The sequence below is a fragment of the Penicillium angulare genome, assembly GCF_028827245.1.
Source record: "Penicillium angulare strain IBT 27051 chromosome Unknown utg000004l_segment0_segment0, whole genome shotgun sequence".
In the NCBI taxonomy this organism is placed as follows: domain Eukaryota; kingdom Fungi; phylum Ascomycota; class Eurotiomycetes; order Eurotiales; family Aspergillaceae; genus Penicillium; species Penicillium angulare.
Window position 1 is genome coordinate 5,703,582 of NW_026623163.1, and position 26,518 is coordinate 5,730,099.

The 26,518-nt window shown below is 48.0% G+C and overlaps 10 protein-coding genes across 10 annotated transcripts; 8 read left to right on the forward strand and 2 right to left on the reverse strand.

Moving 5' to 3' along the window:
• Nucleotides 1–74: 74 nt before the first annotated feature.
• Nucleotides 75–2,936, reverse strand: N7478_006031 (Kha1p; the record flags this gene model as incomplete). Its single annotated transcript, XM_056922245.1, is given in 4 exon segments — nt 75–1,496; nt 1,567–2,544; nt 2,624–2,794; nt 2,811–2,936. The coding sequence occupies 4 exon segments, from the start codon at nt 2,934–2,936 to the stop codon at nt 75–77; spliced, it is 2,697 nt and encodes an 898-aa protein (XP_056780282.1).
• Nucleotides 2,937–5,398: 2,462 nt separating this feature from the next.
• N7478_006032 (uncharacterized protein) lies at nt 5,399–9,825 on the forward strand (the record flags this gene model as incomplete). The annotated part of the gene is made up of 2 exons (XM_056922246.1): nt 5,399–6,016; nt 6,109–9,825. The coding sequence occupies 2 exons, from the start codon at nt 5,399–5,401 to the stop codon at nt 9,823–9,825; spliced, it is 4,335 nt and encodes a 1,444-aa protein (XP_056780283.1).
• Nucleotides 9,826–10,813: 988 nt separating this feature from the next.
• Nucleotides 10,814–11,319, forward strand: N7478_006033 (uncharacterized protein; the record flags this gene model as incomplete). The annotated part of the gene is made up of 2 exons (XM_056922247.1): nt 10,814–10,836; nt 10,896–11,319. 2 exons carry the CDS (start codon nt 10,814–10,816, stop codon nt 11,317–11,319), a joined length of 447 nt encoding a protein of 148 aa, XP_056780284.1.
• Nucleotides 11,320–11,614: 295 nt separating this feature from the next.
• N7478_006034 (WD40 repeat domain-containing peptidylprolyl isomerase) lies at nt 11,615–13,638 on the reverse strand (the record flags this gene model as incomplete). Its single annotated transcript, XM_056922248.1, has 3 exons — nt 11,615–13,050; nt 13,114–13,494; nt 13,563–13,638. 3 exons carry the CDS (start codon nt 13,636–13,638, stop codon nt 11,615–11,617), a joined length of 1,893 nt encoding a protein of 630 aa, XP_056780285.1.
• A 251-nt stretch (nt 13,639–13,889) lies between these two features.
• N7478_006035 (chaperonin-containing T-complex subunit CCT2) lies at nt 13,890–15,725 on the forward strand (the record flags this gene model as incomplete). The annotated part of the gene is made up of 4 exons (XM_056922249.1): nt 13,890–13,892; nt 13,969–14,126; nt 14,212–15,586; nt 15,666–15,725. 4 exons carry the CDS (start codon nt 13,890–13,892, stop codon nt 15,723–15,725), a joined length of 1,596 nt encoding a protein of 531 aa, XP_056780286.1.
• A 1,166-nt stretch (nt 15,726–16,891) lies between these two features.
• On the forward strand, nt 16,892–18,429 carry N7478_006036 (glycoside hydrolase family 76 protein; the record flags this gene model as incomplete). Its single annotated transcript, XM_056922250.1, has 3 exons — nt 16,892–16,982; nt 17,083–17,774; nt 17,824–18,429. The coding sequence occupies 3 exons, from the start codon at nt 16,892–16,894 to the stop codon at nt 18,427–18,429; spliced, it is 1,389 nt and encodes a 462-aa protein (XP_056780287.1).
• A 798-nt stretch (nt 18,430–19,227) lies between these two features.
• On the forward strand, nt 19,228–19,758 carry N7478_006037 (NRPS-like enzyme; the record flags this gene model as incomplete). The annotated part of the gene is made up of 1 exon (XM_056922251.1): nt 19,228–19,758. One exon carries the CDS (start codon nt 19,228–19,230, stop codon nt 19,756–19,758), a length of 531 nt encoding a protein of 176 aa, XP_056780288.1.
• A 29-nt stretch (nt 19,759–19,787) lies between these two features.
• Nucleotides 19,788–20,363, forward strand: N7478_006038 (NRPS-like enzyme; the record flags this gene model as incomplete). The annotated part of the gene is made up of 1 exon (XM_056922252.1): nt 19,788–20,363. The coding sequence occupies one exon, from the start codon at nt 19,788–19,790 to the stop codon at nt 20,361–20,363; it is 576 nt and encodes a 191-aa protein (XP_056780289.1).
• A 174-nt stretch (nt 20,364–20,537) lies between these two features.
• On the forward strand, nt 20,538–20,819 carry N7478_006039 (uncharacterized protein; the record flags this gene model as incomplete). Its single annotated transcript, XM_056922253.1, has 1 exon — nt 20,538–20,819. The coding sequence occupies one exon, from the start codon at nt 20,538–20,540 to the stop codon at nt 20,817–20,819; it is 282 nt and encodes a 93-aa protein (XP_056780290.1).
• Nucleotides 20,820–22,655: 1,836 nt separating this feature from the next.
• ireA (bifunctional endoribonuclease/protein kinase IRE1) lies at nt 22,656–26,142 on the forward strand (the record flags this gene model as incomplete). Its single annotated transcript, XM_056922254.1, has 2 exons — nt 22,656–25,618; nt 25,686–26,142. The coding sequence occupies 2 exons, from the start codon at nt 22,656–22,658 to the stop codon at nt 26,140–26,142; spliced, it is 3,420 nt and encodes a 1,139-aa protein (XP_056780291.1).
• Between the last annotated feature and the right edge of the window lie 376 nt (nt 26,143–26,518).

Sequence of the window (26,518 nt, forward strand, 5' to 3'; positions counted from 1 at the left end):
AGTACAATTGTTTCAGCAATAACCGCGTTATGTCCAATAAAAAAGCTAGACTCACAATATTCGAATGTCTTAAATCAACGAAGATCTCCAGATGATACAGAGTTAGCACCGGCTTGTAGCACTAATACGCTTCCAAACACCTTATTATCGGGCTGCACCATCACTGATGCAGTGGCGCCTAGCGCCTGACGAGCGCCAGCGCCTACAATTTCATCAGGGTTCAACTCGATAATTGATGCATCTGCGCCACTGCTACGTCCAACGACAACGATGTTACCATGTTTGTTAAAGCCCTTGTTTAACTCTTCTCGCACGGCAGTAAGAGCTACCTGGGCAGGATCGCTGATAGTATCCTGTACCGGCGAAGACTGGAAGATAACACGTTCTTGCAGATCCCTAGGAACGGAATCACGAAGAGTTTCAAAGAAAGCGAAATCCGATGATTCGGACAAAGTGCCCTTGGGTGAGTCTGATCGGGAAGAGCATAGCTGAATAACAGTTGCAGTGACTTGGTCATTCTGAGCCAGCTGCAGAACAAAACGAAGTGCGAAACGGTCATCGTTGCCGCCGAAGAAAGGGAAAACAAGATGGTGAGAGCGGTTTCCTTTCGGTGGACGGGACCAGGCGCTTGCTTGAATGCCCAAATCGCTCGGGGAACGCTGCATTGATGGCTTTTTGACGGGTCCATCGGTGTTGTGATCAATCAAAATGCCCACATTTCCAGATATTCCATCCAGGACATTTGAGACGAAGGCGGCATATTCGCCATTCATGAAACGGTTCATTGGGTCGACGTCAAGACCATTTTGACGGTCTGCCAGAGTACCGGTCTCGCTCCATGGTAGGAGAAGTAGATCAGATGAATCTTGACGGGCCATGTTGACGACTGTATCAGCGTATGAATGTTCGGGGACCACAGATACACCAGCCATAAGAGAAATATCATGCCACTCGCCGAAAGCACGGAATGTGTTGATTACTGGGTCCCAAAGGGCAGAGTCTCTGGCTGATACCTTCATGACACTGGAGTCACGATCTGTCAATTCCATGAGTCGCACACCATGAACACGTAGAGCAGTTGCCTCATCATAATCTTGCCCAGTGGGCTCTTCGACAGTTTGTTCACTTGGCTTCGGTGCCTTTGATGGATGTGTCCGAGGCGTCGAGAGGGCAGCTCCACGGGTCGGAGTTAAGAGGGCTGCCAAAGTACAGAGTCCAGAAAGGCCATCAAGGCGGAGATAGACAAGAAGCTTCCGTACAGGCACGGTCTTCAGCTGATCCTTCACGGCGGCAACGCTGTCTGAGCGAGATTCCTGCGGTAGTGGATTGTCGTTCCAATCGATCTCGCCACGTCGCCAACGCGCAACCTTAACCTGATACCAATTGGGATAAAGTGATACAGTCAAGGGTGTGGTCATGAATGTTGTAACGAGGGCCATGACAACAAACATTGTAAATGTTCGTGTACTTAGAATCTTGGCTTGAAGACCAATGTTCTATAGGTTTTCAATCAGCATCGGGCTCAACGAAACCCCGAATGAAACAACAACAAGAGCAAGAACTCACCAGAACAATCAATTCCACCAGTCCCTTACAGCTCATCAGAACGCCAATAGAGAAACTTTCACGCCATAACATGCCGCACCAGCGAGACGCAAGAGCACCCCCGGTAACCTTAGCAATGAAGGCAATGGCAATGATTCCAACAACGTATCCCCATACTAACCCATTGTCCAGTAGTCCCAGGTTGGTACTAAGTCCAGACAACGCAAAGTAAAGCGGCAAAAAGATAATAGCAACCAGGTCCTCGATTTTCTCCGCCACTTTGATGGCAAAGCCCCCTTCATGGGGACACATTAGGCCCACAACAAACCCTCCGAAAATGGCATGGATTCCAATAACTTGCGTGAAGAAAGCTGATGCCAGAGCAATCAACAAAGTCATCATCACAACAGATTGGCTGGGGCCTTTCTGTATGCTTCCCGTGCGCTCAAGAAAGCGAATGAAAAGTGGTCGAAAAATAAAAGTCAGGAATAGCACATACGCGACCGCCACCAAGAGGACATAGAGTGCGGTGATGCCGCTATTGGCATTCACTAGGGCCACGCAAAGGGCAAGAAGAATCCAGCCAACTACATCATTTCCGACACCGGCTGATAGCACAATGACACCAACTTCGGTTCCGAGGAGCTTCAGTTCTGTCAAAATACGGCAGAGCACGGGGAAGGCTGTGATAGCCATGGCAATACCGATGAAAAGTAAAAAGGTACCAAAGTCGACGGGAACGGTACCTGGGTCGTTCTGGAACTGGTTGTAGAGTCCATATGAGATGGCACAGCCCAGTCCAAATGGTAATATCATTCCCAGTGCCGAGACACTAGCTGCCACGCGCCAGTTCTTGATGAGGAAGCGCAGGTCTGTTTCTAAGCCGACGAGGAATAAGAACAGAATGATTCCTAGATTCGCCATCACGCTAAGAGCTTGAAGACTCTGGGTGGGGAATATTGTCTCGGTGAACCTGTCATGGTACATATCAGCTTCGGACTAGAAGAAAATGTACATATGGTAGACAGTCTATATGGCCATGCGCGGACAAAAGTCTCGTCTCAACTTGGAGACTTACTTTGGAATGCGCCCAAAGCAACTTGGACCCAACAGAATACCAACGATGATCTCGGCGATCACAGTAGGTTGGCGAAGCTTGGACAACGGCCAGTGGATCAGACGGCAAAAAATGATAATTATGCCTGCCTAAACGAACATTGTAAGCAAAAGGCCGCCGATGAAACCGAAGCTGTAAAGTAAATTACCTGGATAATGAACATGACAATAGGATTTGAGGAATCATAGTGAGATGGATTTCCTCCCTGGAGGATTCCCTGTGCAGTGGCCCGAGCTGTACTAGTAGCCGTAGCTGTCGTTGTACTCGTCGCCATGGTGGAAGAGGTGGCAGCAACACTCACCAAAACAGCACGGATGGAGGGGAAGATAAAAGAGCTCTGGAGTTGAGGGGTTTAAGTTAGAGCTCCGCCTTCCTGTCGTCCACGTTTTCTTTCGCCCAGGATTCCCCCAAAGTACCGGATGCTGACACGGAGAAGTCACTGGCCAATCATTTATTTGCCTCTGGCTGATCCCCACATGAAATCCCGCGCGGCCAAGCTTAGCGTGGATTAACGGAAATTCGGGGGACAAACAAAGAATCTCGGCGGTAAGAGATGTTATTTGTGGTGTGAAGCTTTAAATGTGATGTTATCTTTGCTCTCTTTAATTTTCTTTCTCTTTGCTTTTAAATTTTGAAATAATTAGTGATTTGATATAGATCTATGCTTGATGTCAGTATTATGCATTGGCCTCGCCTTACCGATTATCTAAGCTGACTGGCTTATCCAGATCGTACAATCTTGAGATTTGGTTGGTCAGAAGCCTCCTCCAGATCATTATGCCCAGGCCGGGGGTGCTCGTGGGTACATCATATGATAGAGCACCTAATCGCCGTGTTCTCGTCCGGGTACTATACACCTGCCAGTGGGCATCGATATTAACATTGGCATTCGCTTGAGGGAATTATTCACTTCTTGGAAACTACTCAAGGAAAGGTTTAGGTCTGAGATTTCGTATTACCATCAGGTGGGCCCCGAAAAAATATATCCATATAATGAGCTTTTCCAAAACCTTCAGATGTTCAAGTTCAAGCTCAAGATCAAGCTCAACTTGAAATTGAACGTGAAATTGAATTTGTATCAGCATTATGATGGTTAATACTAGGTAATATTTAGTAATTCGGTGTAGGTCAAAAGCTCCAGGGCTGCAGTCAACGTTTACTACTACTAGTAGTACTAGTAGACACGGATCACTGGCACTAGGTATTCAAGTTTTATTCAACTTGAAGCTGATAACCGAGACCCTCCAAAATTCAAGTTGAGGACTCGGAGGAAGACACCTGCACATCCATCCATGGATGTACGATCATGATCTTGTAAAGGCTTCGAGGCCCGTGGACTTGGAAAGTTTTAAGGCTTAGTATGTACCTTAGCACAAAGGAACGAAAACGAAGACGCGCAGACATTTAAGCAGTCTTTTACCTAGTTCAAAGGGATTCCACGGACCCGCCATTTGAACATGCAATGTACTATGTAACAGACTTCGTTACTTGGATACCCCGCCTAGAATACCTGATTGTTGAGCACAAGCGCTAAATTTCATCAATCATTAGCTATGCGAGACATTTATGGCGTGGAAAGTATCCTTTTCAATCACAAGGGTCTATCTTGGTAGTTATCAAATTGATTTCGAGTGCTTCCTCAGGGGCAACTTCGAAGGGAGGCAGTCTCACTTGCTGCCTCTATTTTCTTGATCCCATGACCGCGAATTCCAAAAGACGTTGATAATTGCTCACAAAGTAAAGATGAATTTACAATTTTTCTCATATTTTAGTACTTCTGCAGGTGTCGACGGGTTGCTAATCAGATAGATGCTCACATCCGCTAGCATTAGCCTCTACACACAAATAAATCAAAGAACGAAAACTGATGATTTCCAGGCCATCCTGGCCCCTTGTTCTAGTTTATTTAAAAGCCCCTAACAAAGAAACATTTTGATAGTCATATATGTAAAATTTGGATCACAGCCTTGAAGGAATGGATAGAAAAGTAACCTTGCGGAGTGGATCAAGTGCATCCTCATCCGCTGTTCATGCATATCTCGATAGGCCGATCCTACCCATGAAAAAAACCAAACGAGGAATAAAGACGAGTTTGACAACTTCACCCTTAAAAATAATTATGCATTTTTAATAGTGCAGCCTGACAGCAGACCCCTGAAGACATTACCAATCGAAGTGGATCACAGTATTGAAAAACAAGGACCCATTGATGTGTAGCCAGCAAAAATAGCACCGAATTTTTTTTTAAACATTGAGCCAGTGAAGGCCGAGTGGCTTTTGAAAGCCAATAGGAACAGTTCCAGGCCAATCAAGAGTCAGGATTCTGTAGATCGAAGCTCGATAGAAGGAAGTGTAGGCGGGATTCGCTGATAGCCGCGTTTTTTAACTCCGGGACGGGACAGTGTCGGCATGTCGGTGCTCCGTTCCACCGACTTTCCCGCAGTTATCGGTTGGCGCGTCCATGCCGTGGTTCGTGGCTATGGTCCATAGAAAAGTTAACAACGACTATGAGGGGCTCGGGTGAGTAATCCTCCGGATTAAATATGCATCAAAATCGGTCAAAGCGCTCCGTTTCCGTGCCCGTTGGCGAATGGCAAATACAAATGAAGTAATTTTGAACATGGATCTAGACCGGATTGACCCTTTATATGATGCTGTCCCCGCACGTAGTTTCGTAGTGCTCAATATTTTCCCATTAATCTTGGGGCTTTTATCCACGGGGATATCTAGCCCAATATGGAGAAAGAAGCTAACACGATGGAGAGAGATGACTCCTCCATCGAGTTCATGCCTATCACCCAACGAACCGCCACCATTATCGAAGATGAAAGAGAAATTCAGCAGCTGGCAAATATCGCCTCCAGTAAGCTTGGTCGCACCCTGTCGGCCTCAGCAAGCAAAGGCGACCCTCGATTAGATCCCTCAAGCCCTGATTTCGATCACTATCGATGGGCTCAAACCGTGCTGGGGCAAATGCACGAGGAGGGAATTGAGGCGCCTCAGCAAGGTATCGTGTTCAAAGACTTGTCAATTAGTGGATCGGGAGCAGCAATTCAATATCAAGAAACTGTGACATCGTCCATTACTGTTCCCTTTCGCGCTGCTACAAGAGCTGCAACTGGTCGTTCCGTTCCACCTCGCCGCATTCTACAGAGCTTCGATGGCTTACTGCAGAGTGGCGAGCTTCTTCTTGTCCTGGGACGTCCTGGCAGTGGATGTACTACATTCTTGAAGACTATTACTGGTCATTTGGGAGGGTTGACAATGGATCCCAATAGTACAATTCATTATCAAGGTATTTCGTTTGAGGACATGATCAAATATCATCGTGGCGAAGTGGCGTACAACAAAGAGGTATGTCAACTCTTATCTTCATTATTTCTTATCCACTTCGAGATAGAAAGAAACTTTTTGATATCAACTCGTAACTAACTTCAAATTGCTAGGTCGACCTTCACTTTCCTCACCTGACCGTGGGCCAGACCCTTTCTTTCGCCGCCCAATCCCGAGCCCCCCATAAACGACTCGAGGGAATGAGCAGGACTGAATTCTGCGAGACCCTTGTCAAAGTCGTCATGTCTGTTTTTGGCCTAACCCACACCTTCAATACCAAAGTGGGCAACAATTTCGTCCGCGGTGTCAGTGGTGGTGAGCGAAAGCGAGTTAGCATCGCTGAAATGTTCTTGAGCCGTTGCCGTCTCGGAGCCTGGGACAACAGCACCCGTGGTTTAGACGCTGCATCAGCTCTAAAGTTTGTCCGATCTCAGAGACTTGCAGCAGACATGGGCAAATCTTGCCATGCCATCGCTGCCTACCAAGCATCCCAATCTATGTACGATTTGTTTGACAAGGTCGTCGTGCTTTACGAGGGACACCAAATCTACTACGGTCCTCGTGAAGGGGCTGTTCCTTTCTTTGAAGCCCAAGGCTGGGTGCGACCTGAGCGTCAAGTTTCAGGAGACTTCCTGACAGCTATCACCAATCCTAACGAGCGTATTGCCCGCGCTGGTATGGAAGGGAAAGTACCTCGCTCAGCGAAGGAGTTTTCTGAATACTGGAAAAAGAGCCCTGAATATGAAGCTTTGCGCAGTCAGATCTTAACCTATGAGCGGGACTACTCGCCCAGCGGCGACTCTGCCAAAAAGTTCCAACTGAGCCATCAAGAACAACAGGCTCGCCATACCCGTACCCGCAGTCCTTACCTTATTTCTATCCCTATGCAGATTCGTCTCTGTACCGTTCGAGCTTACCAGGGAATGCTGAATGACCTTCCTACCGCCATGTCCCCGCTTGTGGTACAGTTGATTCTATCTTTGATTATCGGTTCCGTCTTCTACAACACCCCCGACACATCAGCCTACTTCTTCCAAAAGGGTGGTGTCTGTTACTTTGCCGTCCTCATGAATGCCCTGCTTACGATCAATGAAATTCTCCAATTGTACGCTCAACGTTCCATAGTGGAAAAACAAGCTGGCTATGCATTCGTTCACCCATTCACCGAGGCCTTGGCTAGCATCATCATCGACCTACCTATCAAACTCGTTCGAATCTCCATTTTCAGTATCGTGCTATACTTCCTGGCTAATCTACGCCGCGAACCTGGCAACTTCTTCGTCTTCTACCTCTTCCTGGTATTCGCTGTTCTGACCATGTCCGGATTATTCCGCAGTCTGGGAGCTCTCACAAAATCAGTGGGTCAAGCGATGGCAATGGCAGGTGTTTTGGTTCTATGTATCGTCATCTACACTGGATTCACCTTGCCACAACCTTATATGCACCCCTGGTTCTCCTGGATTCGTTGGATCAACCCGATTTTCTACGTCTTCGAGGCTCTCATCGCGAATGAATTCCACGGCAAGAATTATGATTGTTCTTCCAAGATTCCTAGCTACGGTACCGGTGACAATTTCATTTGCTCTGCTGTTGGCTCGGTGGCAGGTCAGGATTTCGTGAGTGGCGACGTATTCATCGCTGAAAACTACGGATATTACTACTCTCATGTGTGGCGCAACTTTGGAATCTTGATTGCTTTCATGATCTTTTTCAATGCCGTTTATTTGGTTGCCACTGAGTTTATCTCTCGCGATACATCGAAAGCCGAGGCATTGGTATTCAGACCTGGACATGCGCCGCAGTATCTGAAAGAAAGTCTCGATTCCGAGAATGGAGCTGCCGATCTTACCAAGCTCGAATTGCAACCGACAAATGACACTATTCGTCTCCCTCAACAAACTGATGTATTCTCCTGGAAAGGTCTCAACTATGATATCCCCGTTAAGGAGGGTACCCGGAGATTGCTTGATGATGTGAATGGCTGGGTGAAGCCGGGAACATTGACCGCATTGATGGGTGTTTCTGGAGCTGGAAAGACAACGCTTCTTGATGTTCTCGCGCAGAGAGTTTCAATTGGTGTGGTTACCGGAGATGCCTTTGTGAATGGAAAGCTCCCTGCCACCAACTTCCCTCGGCGAACCGGTTACGTCCAGCAGCAGGACCTTCATATGGATACTACCACTGTTCGTGAGGCTCTTCGATTCAGTGCAATTCTTCGACAACCAAGAGCCGTATCCAAGCAAGAAAAGTACGAATATGTCGAGCAGGTCATCAAGGTGTTAGGTATGGAGGACTTTGCAGAAGCGGTCGTAGGATCCCTCGGAGAAGGTCTCAATGTTGAACAGCGCAAGCTTCTTAGCATTGGAGTTGAACTCGCAGCCAAGCCAACCCTTTTGATTTTCCTCGACGAGCCGACCAGTGGTCTCGACTCTCAAAGCTCCTGGACAATTTGTCAATTCCTGAGACGCCTGGCAGACCACGGCCAAGCGGTCCTTGCAACCATCCATCAGCCCAGCGCAACTTTGTTCCAGACATTCGACCGTCTTCTATTCCTAGCTAAAGGAGGTAGAACTGTCTACTTCGGTGACGTTGGAAAGGAATCTGCCTCCCTCTTGAACTACTTCGAGCGCAACGGAGCTCGTTCATGTGAAACACTTGAAAACCCCGCCGAGTACATCCTTGACATGGTGGCTGGAGACGGATGCCCCGGTGTAGACTGGGTTAAAGCCTGGAAAGAAAGCCCAGAAGCGCAGGAAGTTATCGCCGAGGTTGACCGTCTTCATTCTCCCAAAATCTCAGGAGAAACATCTTCTACCCACTCCAGCGAGTATGCCGATGATGACAATACCGAGTTTGCTATGCCTATTTCGACTCAACTTTGGGTTGTTCTTGGCCGTTGCTTCCAAGGTTATTTCCGTCGACCAGACTACATCTACTCCAAGTTTATTCTGGGTATTGTGTCTGGTCTCTTCATTGGTTTCAGTTTCTATGCCGCGGACAGCTCTGTACAGGGTTTCCAAAACGCACTCTTCGGTATCTTCTTGCTTTGCACTATCTTCAATACAATGGCCAATGCCATCATGCCGAATGTGGTAGCACAGCGATCCCTGTATGAGGTTCGCGAACGTCCATCACGAACCTACTCATGGACTGTCTTCATCATCTCCCAGATTCTAGTCGAGGTTCCCTGGCAATTCGCTCTCGGTGTCTGTTCCTGGGCATCCTTCTACTGGGCTGTCTTCGGAACAGGACAAACCTCCCAGCAGACTGTGATCGTGCTGTTGTTCATTTGCCAATTCTTCATGTACGCAGCTAGCATGGCCCAATTCGTGGTCTGTTCCATCCCCGAACCTACTCTCGCCGCCATGATCGCCACCCTCATGTTCGGTCTCTCCTTCGTCTTCAACGGAGTCATGCAACCACCCGGTGACCTACCCCGTTTCTGGATCTTCATGTACCGAGTTTCTCCATTCACCTACTACATTGCTGGTATCGCGGGTACAGCACTACATGGGCGCGATGTTCAGTGTAGCAGCGTTGAACTCAATGTCTTTGACCCGCCATCAAACATGACATGTGGCGATTACATGTCCAAGTACCTAGAGGTCGCGAGCGGAGCAATTTACAACCCGGACGCCACGTCGAACTGTCAATACTGCAGCATGGCAAGCGCGGATGATTACCTCGCTACCCGAGAAATCTACTACGGTGACAGGTGGCGCGATTATGGTATTTTCTGGTGCTACTTTGTTTTCAACATTTTTGGCGCAATTGTTTTGTACTATCTGTTCCGAGTCAGGACCTCCAAGGCCAAGGTTGCTCGGGGATAGATTTGATTCCCAGGTTGGTTGGATTTTTTTGAATTTTTTGTACATGATGTGATTCCACGAGTATCTTGTTGTATATAAGATTGTTAGTAGCGATGAAGAAAATAATTAATAATTAAGAAATCAGAAATAAGAAATAAACAAATACTCCAAAATGATTCGTCTGAAGTAATCGATCCGAATACGAGTAGTTTAAAGGAAGATCGTTCGCTGATCCGATCCTCGATGGTTCCCGAGCTGGTACATACCTGGGGGCGACAAAAGCCGGTTTTCAAAGACATTGGTTCAATTGTTCGCATAATTGGGCTCCACTTAGTGTCTCCTAGGCATCCTAGCCGAGTTTTCCTATATTTAGGACTAATCTGATTGATTCCGAACTGTGCAATACGTTTTCAAGGTAGATTTGATCTGTGTATGCAATTTTAATAAGTATCAAGTGGATGTATCAAGCTTCAGGTCAATCTATCTGCTGAGCTTGGGTGATCGGCGACCGTTTAAACAACCCAAGTGGGCCCCGCATGTTTGAACTTGATTGTTGATTGTTGATTGCGCCGAATTGCGCAACGATCGAAAGAGATCGGTCCCTGTAGCCCAGCCCAATCCCCCTTACAGAATCAAGAAACACATATACGGCGTACAATGACGATATTAGACAGTCATCCATGGATACTCAGATCTTACATTACTACCTTGTGCAATTGAACCGGCCAGGACCGGGTTATTATCATCCTTGGACTAAGCCAAGTCGTGATTAGGGGAAATTGGCTTATTGCACTAGATCAAATCAACTGGAATTCTTTTTTATCCGACGGGATCCGACCACTAAAGAAGCCCCATTCATTCATTACTTTTACATTAGTCTTTGTTTGTGCACGTTCTCAACATTCCACTTCATTCCAGATTCTCCACTGGTCGTTTCACTCGTTTCAAGGTTTCTTCCCAACCTGCAGCCTGCTGCAACTCTTCAACCACCTTCAGGTCAATTTTCAATATGGCCGACCAAAAACAAGGCTGGTACGCGATCTATTCTAAGAAAAAAAAGAAAAAGCACATACTAACCCCTCGCTTCTTAGGTGGCAGTCACATTACCGATGGGTTATCATGGTCATTGTGTTAGTGCTTGGGTTCGGACTAGTAGCTTGGTTTGGTGTTTGGTTACGACGTCGTCACGATCTTAAAAGAGGCCGATTACTTGGACCAGGACAAGTTTATGGAAATCCCCTCGTTGCGCCTCCGAATAAAGGACCCAATACACTTCAATCGCGTTCGGGGGCTTTGAATGCGCCTTCCGTCTCTGCGGTGCCGACGCCGCAAGCCCGCAGTTTACCGCCGCCTTCGATTGCCAGCAGTTCTCGGACTTCTCGGACGAATGTGCAGCCTAAACCTCAGACTGCTACGACGAATGAACCACGAGTACAAGGACAGACGCCGGGACAACAAAGCGCGGCTGCGAGTGTGCAGTTTTCGTCGGAAACGAGGGAGGTTTCTCAGACATGAGTAAATTGCGGTGGTCGCATTTATTTATTTTCAACGTTGTTATCTTCTTTGTTGTGATTGGTTGTTTGGCCTGTTTTTGATTTGCATTTTCTTGGAGTTTGGGGTCGCAAAATGATCTTTTTTCACTCTCATTTACGAGTTCAATGTTGCTTGGGTGTGGTCAGCTTGGATCTGTGTTTGCATATGGCCTTGATTCCCTTTTCTTTGTTTCTTTTAGATGCAACGCACATAGACTCTTTGTCGGATCAATTATATGGACTGGTCATGATTTCATCTATATATACACTTTTCTCTACTACGATACACTGATGCTAACAATTTTGATATCCTGTGTTGGCTTCTCTTTGAACGTCGTGGTCTTCTCGATCTTGTGAATGATATCGAAACCTTGCACGGCTCGGCCAAAGATGGTATGTTTGTTGTCTAACCACGGAGTCTTCTCTGTCGTGACGAAGAACTGACTTCCGTTGGTATTGGGACCGGCATTGGCCATAGATAAGGTATATGGTTTATCATGTCGCAGGCTGGAGAACTCGTCGGGGAATTCACCACCCCAAATGGATTCACCGCCGGTTCCATCACCCTGAGGATCACCACCTTGAATCATAAATTTGGGGATGACACGGTGGAAGATCGTATTGTTGTAATATCCCTGTCGGGCGTGGGTGACGAAGTTCTCCACAGTCCGAGGAGCAGCGGATGGGAACAGGCGCAGATGGATGTCGCCCATTGTCGTATGTAGAACAGCTGATGTACCGCTTTCGCTGGCTTTGGTAGGGCCACTATCAGACGCACCGGCAGCCTGGTTGGGTTTCTCGTTTTGCACATCTCGTGATGATTTGGAAATATCGATATCATTGGTGAACATGTAGAAGCGGACCTTGCCAAATCCAGTGCTAAGAAGGATCGCATCCCGCTCTTCGGCTTCTTGAAGCAGTGGGTTACTACTAGCAGCCATGGAAACGGTGACGACGCCCTTCTTTTGTGGTTGGCCTTGGTAAAGGGCGAGGTTTAGGGCTCTGAATGGCTCGTCGCGGCCGTAAACTCGAACCACGCGATTCGTATAGGTGTTGATGCACTTGATGCCGTACAAGGAACCGTAAAGCAAGAAGTGTCCGGATTCATCGAAAGAAACATTGACCTTATCACGGACGGACTGATCTTCCAACTCCCGCTCCACTCCCAAACGTCGTCCAAATTCCACCTCGTCGAGCTGATAAGGCGATGTTCCAGCCTGTTGCATCTCCACCAAAGTAGCTATTGACTCGTCGTAGGTGCGGTAAAGCTTTCCTGTCGCAAACTCAAAGACGCGCACTTGACGATCTGGGAAAGAGACAGTAGCAAATTGCTCACCCGATGGGGAAATAGTGATAGCCGTGGCAGTGGATTTCGCTTTCTTAAATGCGAAAAGGTTTGTGGACGATTTGAGCTCAAAAACATTGTCGGGCTTTTCAAAGGATCCATCTCCCGCTCTCCAGTATTCAATCATGCCAGATTCATCCGCAGATACCACACAGTCATACAAATTGTTGAAGGCCAATGACACCACAGGACTCCTGTGGATTGTTTTCACCGTGTGCAAGGGTTCGGGGTTTTCGCCTCGTCCGTCAAATATTTGGATTGTGTTATTGGACTGGTCTGTCACGGCGAGCAGTGGTAGAGACGCTCCGCGGCGATGGACCCAGCAAACACATCGGGGTACAAAATCCAGTGTGAACATGGACAATAGATCTGTAGTCAATTAGTCAATAATCGTACTTAAGAGGACCTAGTAGCAGAAACAGAGCGGCCCACCGAAAGTAATGACATCAAAGATCTTCACAGTCTTGTCCGCTCCCGCTGTCGCAAAGCTGCGCCCATCTGCGCTCACGCTAGTACTATTGATCTCACTCGAGTGGGCACGGAATTCCTTCACGAATTCGATACCCTCAGCCATCTTTTTCCAGAACTTCACAAAGCCATCAATAGAGCTAGTGATGACGAAATCGGTAACCGGTGTAACTGTTACAAATGACAATTGCTCCTTGTGCATGAGGGACTTGGAGTAGCGCGGGGATTCGGGCAGTGCCTTCACATAGACTTTCTCGAAGGGGAGCTTGCGACGTTTCTTCTTCGGGGCTGCTTCGGTAGGCAGCGCGGGGCCGAAATCATCGTCCGAGGAGGAACCGTCATCTGCTTGTCGTGGTCAGTATTCATCATTGTTCATTGGAATTTGCGGAAGCTCGGAGGAGCTGCGTACGGACCGTTGTCATTGGCGTCAACGGCAGAGTGTGGGCGCTTGGCCGCGGGGGGAGCAGCATTTTCTTCGGTGCCCGCCATTTTGAAAATCAGGGGCCAGCTTCAATTTGAGATGTGTAGGCCAAAGGAACTGCGATAAAGTCAAGGTCAAGGGAGAGAAAGTCGGAGAAGATAGCGGGCGGTGGAAGAAGCACCCAATTGGAAGAGCAGAAGCTCGGGCCACCCAACTTTTCTCCTTTCCCTCCTCCCCCACTGTTGACGAACCCATTGCTTCCTCACCCTTTTAGTCGCTTGGATCAGTTGAGTCAATCGTTTACTCTACACTGATCAATATGGTATGTCTCCGTTAGGAAATGTCCTATTTTATATCACATGCATTCTATAGACATATCAGGGCTAATACATCTCTAGGCGTCATTCGGCAATCCCACACAGATCTTTGGCGACGATGTGATCGAGGAGAAGGGAGAAAATGCTCGTCTGTCAGCATTCGTTGGTGCCATCGCAGTTGGTGACCTTGTGAAGAGCACTTTGGGTCCCAAGGGAATGGATAAGATTCTGCAGTCTGCGTATGTGGGGGAATCCAAAATCGATATACTTTCTTGATCATTGCGGGCGGGAATTTATATGCTGACTATGATTGTGGAAAAACAGATCAAGCGGAGAGATTCTCGTAACCAACGACGGTGCCACCATTTTGAAATCGATTGCTCTCGATAACGCGGCGGCGAAGGTGTTGGTCAACATTTCTAAGGTTCAGGACGATGAAGTGGGTGATGGAACAACATCTGTCACCGTGCTGGCTGCTGAGCTGCTGCGCGAGGCAGAGAAGCTGGTCAGCGCCAAGATCCACCCCCAGACCATCATTGAGGGCTACCGGATAGCCAGCCGTGCTGCTCTTGCTGCTCTCGATAACGTTGCCGTCGACCGGAGCCAGGACCCTGAGGCCTTCCGCAAGGACCTTCACTCCATCGCCAAAACCACCCTCAGCTCCAAGGTTCTGGCACAAGATCGTGAACACTTCGCTCGATTGGCCTGTGAGGCCGTCCTCCGTCTCAAGGGATCCACCGATCTCAGCCACATCCAGATCATCAAGAAGGCCGGTGGCAAGCTTAGTGACTCGTACTTGGATGAGGGTTTCATTTTGGATAAGAAGATCGGTGTCAACCAGCCCAAGCGGTTGGAGAACGCTAAGATTCTGGTTGCCAACACTGCCATGGATACAGACAAGGTGAAGATTTTCGGAGCTCGCGTCAAGGTCGAGTCGACTGGCAAGCTGGCCGACCTGGAGAAGGCCGAGCGAGAGAAGATGCGTGCCAAGGTTGAGCGCATCAAGGCCCACGGTATCAACTGTTTCGTCAACCGACAACTGATCTACAACTGGCCCGAGCAGCTGTTCACCGAGGCTGGAATTATGTCTATTGAGCACGCCGACTTCGACGGCATTGAGCGTCTCGCACTGGTTACCGGTGGTGAGATCGCCTCCACTTTCGACCACCCCGACCAAGTGAAGCTGGGCTCCTGTGATCTGATCGAGGAGGTTATTATTGGTGAAGATACTTTGATCAAGTTCTCCGGTGTGGCTGCTGGCCAAGCCTGCACCATTGTGCTGCGTGGTGCTACCGAGCAGTTGCTGGATGAAGCCGAGCGTTCCCTTCACGATGCCCTTGCTGTCCTCTCCCAGACTGTCAAGGACCCTCGCATCACCCTTGGTGGTGGCTGTGCTGAGATGGTGATGGCTAAGGCTGTTGAGCAGGCTGCCCAGAACACCACTGGCAAGAAGCAGTTGGCTGTGGACTCATTTGCCCATGCTCTCAAGCAATTGCCCACTATTCTGGCTGACAATGCTGGTTTGGATTCGAGCGACTTGGTGACTCGTCTGCGACAGGCGATCAACAACGGCATGACTAGCTCTGGTCTGGATTTGTTGACTCCTGGCGGTGGTATTGCGGATATGCGTGAACTCGGTGTGGTGGAGGCTTACAAGCTGAAGAAGGCAGTGGTTTCATCTGCCTCAGAGGCTGCTGAGGTAAGATCATATTCCGTTGCAATTTTTCTAATCAACGATTTATGAAGACACATACTAACATGTTTTTCTCTTACTACAGCTTCTTCTGCGTGTAGACAACATTATCCGTTCTGCTCCTCGTCAACGAAACCGAATGTAATCATGATATGCAATGGGTGACGACACTTGTATCTTTCTCAAGGCTTAGGATCCTTATACAAAAAAAAGCACAAATTCTCTATTATAGATACAAATTTTGTATATGTTGGTAGTACACATATATATCTTTTATTTAAGTACAGACCTACAAACCTGGAAGAACATGCTTGATACTTGATACCGAGTAGTAGGCTTCACGATCTGTTGGGTGCCTTGGTGCCTTGATGCCTGGATGTCTTATTGCCTATAATGTCAGGTGTCAACTAGCACTAGCCTCAATGCAACCCCAGGCTTGGACCCTGCGGACCCTGCGGATCATCAACATTTGGTAGTTCCAGTTGCCAATCCTGTAAATATTTACCTGCCGGCCTAATAAGGTACATAGATGCCTCGTGATACCCTCGGTGCTTATTGCCCCCAGGTCATTCTCATGCAGCGCACCAGTAAGCGGAAGCCTAATTTTGAGATCTACATTGGCCCTTCCTGGGTTCGGATTAGCGGGGAATTTGAGTATTGAGTGGGGTGATCTACTGGGATGATGCAGGTGACATATAAAATAATCTCAATGTAAACATCAAGCAAGCCATGGGATCTTGCTCCGAGTCAAGCCCTCTATTTGACTACACCATGCCAGGTCCCTTGAGCACTCAGTCTCCTTAAGCGAGGAGGCATGCCAAGTCCGCTGGTCTCATGCAGGCTCCGCCCACAGAGTGAAGGAAATGTACCCGTCATCGGGGTATTTTTAGCAGCATCAATTAGACGGATCGTGAATTTCCTAAGGTTGTGAACCGCTGACCCCTTAAAATACTGGATTTGCCTATTTTTACTGTTCCTGAGAATGGTTAATCCTAGAATGAACCCCAACATCATCCCCACTCTGAACCAACAACCCAGCTGTGTCCATAGTATACATGAGTACAATGTCGCAACTTTTCCCTGGTGCTTTAATCATAATTAAACTCAGGATTTGCCTCCCTTAAGCCCCACTGACCCAAGGCACTTTGCACCTGTCAAACCACAAAGGGTACACTAAGCCGACTCTAGACTCTTCTTCACTTTCATCCTTCTTCTTCTCCCCCCACTTTCTTCCCGGTCAACGATCCTCGTCGCAACCCTCTCTCCCTTCGCTTCTCATTTCGTTTCGATGTCTGTATCTATTTCGACGTCATGATCCTTTCTAAATGGATTCCTACCCTTTTGGGTGGCCTTCTGGCTACCCAAGGCGCGCTAGCCATCACCCTCAATGTCGAGGATCCAGGTCAGTAACCCGCATTCCAGAGCAGAGCTATCTCACTCCCCCACCCACATGGTGTAGATCCTCGCGCCGCGTGGACTAACATGGCACCGCTACATTCCAGACTCAATAAAATCAGCTGCCAAAACAGTCGCTTCCGGCATGATCACCTACTACAATAACCGCAATGAAAAGGCCATTCCCGGAAAATTAGACGACACATGGTGGGAGGGTGGTTCGATGTGCATGATCCTCATCCAGTACTGGTTTTTGACCGGTGACACCCAGTTCAACAACGCCGTCCAAGATGGCATGTACTGGCAGCAGGGCGACGATAACTTTTTCCCATCCAACTACAGTCAGTATCTAGGCAACGATGACCAGGTTTTCTGGGGATTAGCAGCCATCACTGCTGCTGAACTGAATTATCCCGAACGTTCCGGTCAGCCGTCGTGGCTTTCTTTAGCCCAAGGTGTTTTCAATACACAAGTGCCCCGCTGGGATACCAGTAGCTGTCATGGTGGCATGCGCTGGCAGATTTGGCCATATCAGTCTGGCTACCAGACTAAGAATGCGATTTCTAACGGTGGGTTATTCCAATTGGCTGCGCGACTTGCTCTTTTCACCAATAATGAGACATATGCAACCTGGGCTGAACGGATCTGGGATTGGAGTGCGAGCACTCCCCTTCTAAGGGAAACTTGGGTCATTGCTGATAGTACGAGCTGCGAAAGCCAATGTACCGATCATGGCGATTATCAGTGGACATACAACTATGGGACGTACATTAGCGGCGCGGCCTACATGTACAACTACGTATGTTTTACGCTAGGCAAATATGGCTCATGAAATCGCAAATAAATAGCTAACAATATTGCAGACAAGCGGGACTCAGAAATGGAAAGACGGTATTGTTGGCTTACTTGGGGTTTCAGACCAATTCTACCCGACAGGCAAGACCTACGACAACGCCGATGGTAATATCCTATCCGAATTCACTTGTGAGCCCTCTGGAAAATGCGATCGGAACCAAATCACCTTTAAAGCCTATTTCTCTTCTTGGCTTGCATTCATGACCACAATCGTACCCGGCACCTCGGATTTGGTGATGCCAAAACTGAAGACCTCAGCACAGGCTGCTGCCCTGGCCTGCACTGGTCTCTCCGATGGTTCTCATTGCGGAACGAAGTGGTACACACAAAGCTGGGATGGTACCGACGGGCTAGAGCAGCAAATGGCTGTATTGGGAATTTTCAATTCGCTTCTGGTGCCGTTCAAGAATAAGGCGCCTTTCACCTCTGATACTGGTGGTACCTCAAAAAGCAATCCCAGTGCTGGTACGAATAGCTCCGATGTGATTCCTCAAATACACCCGGTCACTACGGCGGATCGGGCTGGCGCCGGTATCTTGACGGCTGTGTTTGTTGCTGGCTGGGGTTTGGCCATCACATGGATGGTTCGAGGCGGGTGAAAAGCCCCCCTCTTTTTTTTTGTATTTATTGCCTTCTTGGCACATTGTGACTTTTTTTTCTCTTCTCGGGTGTATGTGCCAGTACTTGTGTAAGAATATCTTTTTAGTGAATCTTTTAATGTTAAAAGATAGCCTCAGGCTCAGGCCCACCGAATAGTTCACTTATACTCCATGTGTTATGCGTAGGTGATGTGTACTTGAATGTCAGAATATCCCAATGTGATTATGGGAACTCTGAATTTAGTCACTCATGTTCAATATGAAGCTTTGAGAGACAAATGTATGCAGATTAGTAGTTAGTATACGAGCTCGCACTTCCTACTATGCGAAGTACGTGGATTCTAGCCTCGAAGTTTCAAAGGCTCATCTGTACTCATAAGATCCTCACTAGCGATAGATTTGGCACCTCGTCAAAAGACCGGCCTTTGAACGGATTGATTCTAACTGGCTAAGTCATGGGGTAAGCATGTATTTTTGTAAACACTTTCCACAATTTGCCCCGCACTTTTGCCTAGGATACGGCGCTATTACGGAAACAAGAGATGATCTTCACTTCATTGGAAATGTGTACTTATAGCTCAAAACCCCCATGCAATTCTAAGAATTTTTACCATCTGGCCACTTCCCATTTCTTATTACTACAATTCATTATCGTCATATCTTCTACTAGTCTGTTGATTACCAAAAAGAAAGCCGCATACTCAATTAAAATGGCCCATATACACGACTACGAAGCCCGCGAAGTTTATAGTCCTCTCGGCAAGCTCGTTCCAACCATCCTTGATGAGCTTACTGCAAATGCACCGGACAGGGTTCGGTGAACTGTCCATGTCTCAAATCGGATATGAATTTGGGATGCGGTCAATAACATACCGGAAGCTTGCCAATGCCGTCAATGGGATAACAAAATGGATCATCGAAAATTTGGGCCCGTGTCTAGACTTCGAGACCATTTCATACATCGGGCCTAACGATATGGGCCATAGTATTATCACTCTAGCTGCAATCAATGCCGGGTATAAGTGCTTGCTTACATCCCATCTCTATGGCATTGTCGGGCAAGTCCGCCTTATGAAGAAAACTGGATGCAAGAATCTCTTCGTCTCATCCTTGTCAGACACCGATGTGCCAAATGTCCTTGTCGCCGAGCATGGGTATCTATGCTTATGGACTCTTCCGCCTATCATTGACCTCGTTGATAATGAACAAGACTTCCCGTATACCAAGAGCTTTGAGGAGGGTAAAAATGACCCTATGCCTGTGTTCTTCATACTTCTTGCACGACAGGCTTTCCTAGACCAATTATTTACTCTTTTGAGTGGGGAGTAGCTGTCGGTCAACAATGATATCCAGCACCAATGCCAGAATACGAAGCTATAGAAGAGATGCCCATGCATAACAGAGGTAATGTCACCAATTTACCCCCTTTTCATATGGGATTTTTCCTAGCTGGCTTCTTTGGCCCGCTCTATACTGGCTCTATTATCATTTATACACCAAGCACAATGCCACCGACAACAAAGACAATTGCGCATGTCGCCCAACACGTCCCAGTCGACATTATCTCCGTTATGCCAAGCACTGTAGAGGATATTGGCTTGGACACCAATCTACAGCATATATGTCTGAATTCGGGAATCAAAACCATTTGTTGGGCAGGAGGGCCAGTATCTCAATATGCCGGATCCAAAGCTGCAAAACTCTTCAAGATACTCACTACAATCGGCTCCAGTGAGTCCGGCGTATGGAATACAATTTACTGGAAGGTAGATGCGGGGTCTGATCCGTTCACATTTAAGGGAATGTGCTTTCATCCGGACGATAATATCGAATTTCGTGATCAGGGAGATGGTTTATATCTTGTTGTTATTGTGAGACATCCAGATCCAAAGAAAAAGCAGCCGGTCTTTTGTCTTCTTCCCGATGAAAATTAATACATTACCAAAGATCTATTTCGACGGCCCTCGGGTTCCGGAGCAGAGAGTATATGGTTCTTTCATGGTCGGGCCGACGACACGCAAATCTTCCCATCGGGGTCTACGTGGCATCCGAGCTCTACTGAAGAACGAGTCTTGGCAGAACATCGAGATCTGTTTGAGAAAGTCCTCATGACAGTTTCAGAACCCAACGTAGTGGTCTTGGTAGAGCCCAGTGCTTCGCTTCGTCAACAGCTGGATCAGGTTCAACAGAGTGAACATAGGGATGCACCGAATGAACTGCAGAGCACAATTCTGGATCTATTTTGGCCTACTATGGAGGATTTGCACAGGACTGACAAAAAGCGATTCATCTTCACCGATGCTGACCGCCCAATGCCCCGGACTGCGAAAGGAACTGTGCAGCGCAAGCTTACGATCACGCAATATGAAGATAAGACTCAGGCAGCGTAAGGTCCTCCCAATTGTGAAACAATGCAGAATTTCGAACCATGGAAGCTACAAGAGAGCGGTATATATTCCAGAGCCACAAATACAAGACTGTGATTCTAGGCGTTGACAAGGTCACACTGGGTTATCAAATTTCCACTGAAACTTGAACTCTCTCGTTATCAATGATATTTCTTAATACTTCTACTCCCGCCAGAGTGAGTCATTGGAGAAGGCAATTATAATTATCCCTCGGCTCCGGATACCTGTAACCACTCAGAACTCTTTGAACCAATTCATAAACAAAAACATCATAAGGTAATACAGACAGTGACTTCCTGTCAAATGAGGGGTTATGTATGGGTGGCCTTGTTTGTGTGCGAATGAGCCCTGGAAGATGAACAATACTGCACATGGCATACAGTGCCAGTGGTGCAGATTAGTAAAACACAACCCTGGCCTATTGAAATGTAATGAATACTCCCAGCCTCAATAGAAAGTCGAAGGAGACCTTGGAAGTTGATCACTAGATAAAGATACATTACACAGCGTAAGGATGTTAACATTTGCTGTGGACCGAAGGGGTATATGAGGGATAAACTTGAAGAAGCCTTGCCAGTGGTCCTTTTCTTTTGAAGTTACAATAAAGGGTCTCTCATGGCTTCCCTCGGGTCCAACAGGCACTTAAAAAAGGGGGTGGTATCTACTACTAGTACTATATATTGCTTTTCCAACACTGAATATGTATTACTAGTAGTACGATTAGAGGTCTGTTACAACAAGGATCAACTTATACGCTGACCGATTTCAAGTTGTATCAGTCAATTCTCTGATACGCTTACAAGGGTGTCCCGACTAGAAAATAAATAATACATGAAAGACCCAACCCGATTGCTATATCACCTGCATTTATTGGGAACTGATTGAAAAACCTTGGAAAGGGTGGTGAGGATTGTTAGAGGCGTAGCCTCGGGAGTTTGAAATATGGACTATATATTGTACAATGTATTTCCAGTCAACTTGATGGAAATGTTGTCACCAGAGTGTGATAATAGGTAGAAAACTTCATTTCCAGATCTTGAAGAACATTCCACACTCTGAAATTTGTATATCTACTAGTACTAGGTATGTGATGGTGGCTGTGTTGGATTTGTATTGATGTATTCCGACTGAAGCATGGTGGCTTGGATATACTATAGCATAAAGCTGTGGAAACGATCTAAAAGGCTAGACTGTTCGAATCGGACGGAAAGTGCTTCACATGTATTTAACCCCCGGGGTACATGTCCCATACAAAAAGGGGGCTTTTTTCGGGGTTTTCGAAACAATTTGCGTACCCTTGATGGCGCGGCCCCCTAGCTGATTCGATGTTACCATACCCATACACATAATACCGCAGGCGCTAGGTAATGCGCCCCGAATTTGTGAAGGACGGGACAGGAGTGTCAGGGATAGTGCTGTATTGTACCTGAGTATTACACACAATGCATCTGCCTTTTGATCTTCAACTTTCTTCTTGTTTCTCTTTTTCCCCCTTTCGTCTTTCAGACTTGCATCTTGCATCGATTTGTCGACGCCTCCCCTATATATCCATATCCCTCCGGTCCCTTTCTCAAGGATAGGGTCTTTGCTATCTCTCTGTTTGTGCGGATTCCTATCTCCGAGCTATCCCATTGTCCAACTGTGGGTGGGGGATGATCCGCTATCCGAATTCTTGCCTCTGCTCCACATCCTACGTCCCTTCGAATTGTCCATCTAGCCTCCCTCAATAGCGACCCAGCACACATCTCGATCGTCCTTATACAACCCGCTCGCCGCTTTTTGTAATTTCGACCTGTTCGCAGTGCTGAAGTTTCCACAATGCGGTGGCGGCTGCCGGGCGCCCGTTCGACACTTCCCGCCAGCGTCGCCCTTCTTCTCCTCCCAGTCCTGGTTGTTCCGCAGCAACACCCAGAACCCCATACCTCTGCATCTCATGTCTCTATACCAATAGTGGCAGATGGATCAGTATCGAATTCAAAATACACGGCCTCTGCGGCCGTGCCTCCCATCGTGAAATCCAACGATGCGAGCGCCCTGGCAACTCTGGCTCTGGCGGGCTCCGGCCGCGCCGTTCGAGCCCCTCCCATCCAGGCTAGCAGTACTGCTGCTGGTCTGGCATCGCAGCTTCATGCGCGGTCCTTGCAGGACTGGGAGGTCGAGGACTTTGTCCTGTTGGCGACCGTTGACGGAACCATTCACGCTCGTGACCGCAAGACCGGCTCCCATCGCTGGGCTTTAGAAGTCCCCAGCAGTCCTGTGGTCGAGAGCATCTATCACCGCGCCAATCGAACGAGTTTCGACGATACCCAACCTGAAGATGATTTCCTCTGGATTGTGGAACCCAGCCAAGATGGCAGCCTGTACATCTATAGCCCAGGCCCAGAGGCAGGGCTCCAGAAGCTTGGATTGACCGTCAAGCAGCTGGTAGACCAAACCCCATACTCCGGCATTGAACCTGCAGTCACCTACACCGCTCGAAAAGAAACGACTTTATACACCATCGATGCCCGCACTGGAAGTATCTTGCGAGTTTTCAGCTCTCGGGGACCATTTACATCCGGCCAGGAATGCCGCAAAGTAGATGGCCAGGATATTGATTCTGAGGAGTGTGAAACGACATCGGGTACATTAGTCCTTGGCCGTGTCGAGTACGCTGTGGCGATTCAAAACACTGAAACTGGAGACCAGATTTGTACTTTGAAGTACTCTGAATGGGCCCCCAATAACCGAGATATGGACCTCCAGAGTCAATACTTCCGAACCATGGACCAGAGCCATGTGTACAGCATGCACGATGGGGTTGTCCTAGGCTTTGACCATTCTCGGATGGACCGACCTCGCTATACCCAACGCTTCCCCTCTCCGGTCGCCCGGGTTTTCGATATCGTGCGGCCAACCAACAAGGAATCTCCTGACGGTTCAACTCCACTTGTGCTGTTGTCACAACCCTTGCAGCCTCCAGACCCCGACTACGGTACACTAGAGGATGGTCGAGACATGCGAGTTTTTATTGACTCGACAGATGCTGGTGGATGGTATGCCCTGTCAGAAGAAACCTACCCTTTGGTCACTGGCCGTGCTTCCATGGCACAATGTTACGACAAGGACTTTTTTCGTAGAGGACATTCCTTGATGAGCTTGAACCCACACCAACAGCGCGATGCCTTGGCTGGCGTACACTCATTAAACGGCCCACAGTTACGCCCATCCATCCCACGACTTGGTAGCTCTTCTACGAGCGAGCTGACCAATGACACTCCGCACGATGTTCTTCGCAGCCCGTCAGAGTTGGCACTCCCACCCGCCCTGCGTAACAGTGCCATTATCCGAAAGAGTTGGGATAACGCACTCGACATTGTCGTTACCCTCATCCTCCTCTTTATTGGTACTTTCATTTACTTCAACTCGCATCATATTCGAGATCTTGCCAAGCAAAAGTTGGACATTAAAAACATTATCAGCTCCAATGACAAAACGCCACTTTCCACCCCAGCTACTCCTATTGTCGGCACTTCCCCTTCTTTCACCAACCCTTCTCGGACGGTGCCGGACGTTACTGTCGACGTTGATTTATTGGACTCAAATATGGACGGCGAATCTACGCCCAGGCAATCTCGAGACCAAAGCACCCCACCGTCGGGCAAAACGACCCGCTTCAAGACAAACGAGTCTGGAGATGACGAGGAAGGAGCCTTGGACCCTGAGAAACCGAAGAAGAAAGGCCGTGCCCGTGGTACACGGGGTGGCAAGAGTCACAGGCGGCGGAAGAAGCCCGGTGCCGAGAGCGATGCCGCTGACCAGGCTGACCAGGTGGTTGAGCAGGTTAACCGTATGGTACCACAACCTCGACTCGAACCAGATATTCAATTGACTCGTACTGTTTCGAATGAAATGACGCAAGTAGATAATGTCGTTCGCATTGGACGGCTTGAAGTCTTCACTGATGTTGTCCTTGGACATGGCAGCCACGGTACTGTGGTCTATCGCGGTAAATTTGATGGCCGGAATGTGGCAATCAAACGTATGTTGATGGAATTTTATGATATTGCCTCTCATGAAGTCGGGCTACTACAAGAAAGCGATGACCATCACAACGTCATCCGTTATTTCTGTCGCGAACAGGCGGCTGGGTTTTTGTACATTGGTCTTGAACTCTGCCCTGCATCTCTTCAAGATGTTATTGAACGCCCAACTCAACATCCTGAGTTGGTTCAGGGTGGCTTGGATATGCCGGATGTGCTGCGTCAGATAACTCAAGGAGTTCGATATCTGCATTCTCTCAAGATTGTGCATCGGGATCTGAAGCCTCAGAATATTCTAGTGGCCACCCCTCGAGGTCGAACTGCTACACGAGCGATCCGACTCCTTATCTCAGACTTTGGTCTGTGCAAGAAACTGGATGACAATCAGAGCTCTTTCCGTGCTACGACTGCGCATGCCGCTGGGACTTCTGGCTGGCGAGCCCCGGAGCTACTCGTTGATGATGATACCGGCCCCCTTAGTCTTGCGTCTCAACATACTGAATCATCTGAGCCGGCTGTTGTAGACCCCCAGACCAATCGCCGTGCGACCCGCGCTATCGACATCTTCTCCTTGGGCTGCGTTTTCTACTACGTTTTAACCCGCGGTAGCCATCCATTCGACAAGAACGGCAAATTTATGCGAGAAGCCAATATTGTAAAAGGCCAATTTGATTTGCAAGAACTGGATCGCTTGGGAGACTATGCCTTTGAGGCGGATGATTTGATTCGCTCTATGTTGTCTCTAGACCCACGCCGACGGTATGTCATTTCTCCATCTTTCTCAATATTTCTGCTCCTCATACTAATCTAAAATCTCTCCCCATAGACCTGATGCAAGCACCGTTTTGATGCATCCATTCTTTTGGCCACCATCTGATAGACTAAGCTTTCTATGTGATGTCTCTGATCACTTTGAGTTTGAGCCGCGTGATCCACCATCGGATGCTCTTCTCTACTTAGAGTCTGTAGCGCCCGATGTGATTGGACCGGACAATGACTTCTTGCGTCTGCTTCCCCGCGACTTCAAGGATAACCTGGGCAAGCAGCGCAAATATACCGGCTCCCGCTTGTTAGATTTGTTGCGTGCTCTTCGTAATAAGCGCAACCATTACAACGATATGCCAGAAAACCTCAAGAGCCATATTGGTGGCTTGCCAGAAGGATATCTCAACTTCTGGACAGTACGCTTCCCCAGTCTCTTGATGAGTTGCCATTGGGTGATCACAGAGTTACAATTGACAGGAATCGATCGATTTCAACGCTACTTCACTCCGCCGGAGTGAGTGGCCACGTACGAGTAAACGATCTTTACAACATTTATGGGAAAATTTTAAATTTGCTTTATCTATCAAATAACAATCATACTCGCTTGAATGCACCCCATTCCGTACTATTTATTGCCTTTGCTTCTGTGACTGTGTTTATCTTGCACACATCGCCTCACAAGCCTTTGTAGAGTACAGTAGTTGATGAGCGCGATTCGGGACGAGTTAAAAATGACAGTGAAAACGTGGAAGGAACACGAGTTCCAACTAGGAACATTTGAAGCTTCCTTCAACATCTTTCGATTTGTCTGTACTGGCGAGGGGCATACGCGCTATCTCCGCACAAACACCGAGCCGATAAGCGGCCTGCGGTATCAGGCATAAACGTTCGCGT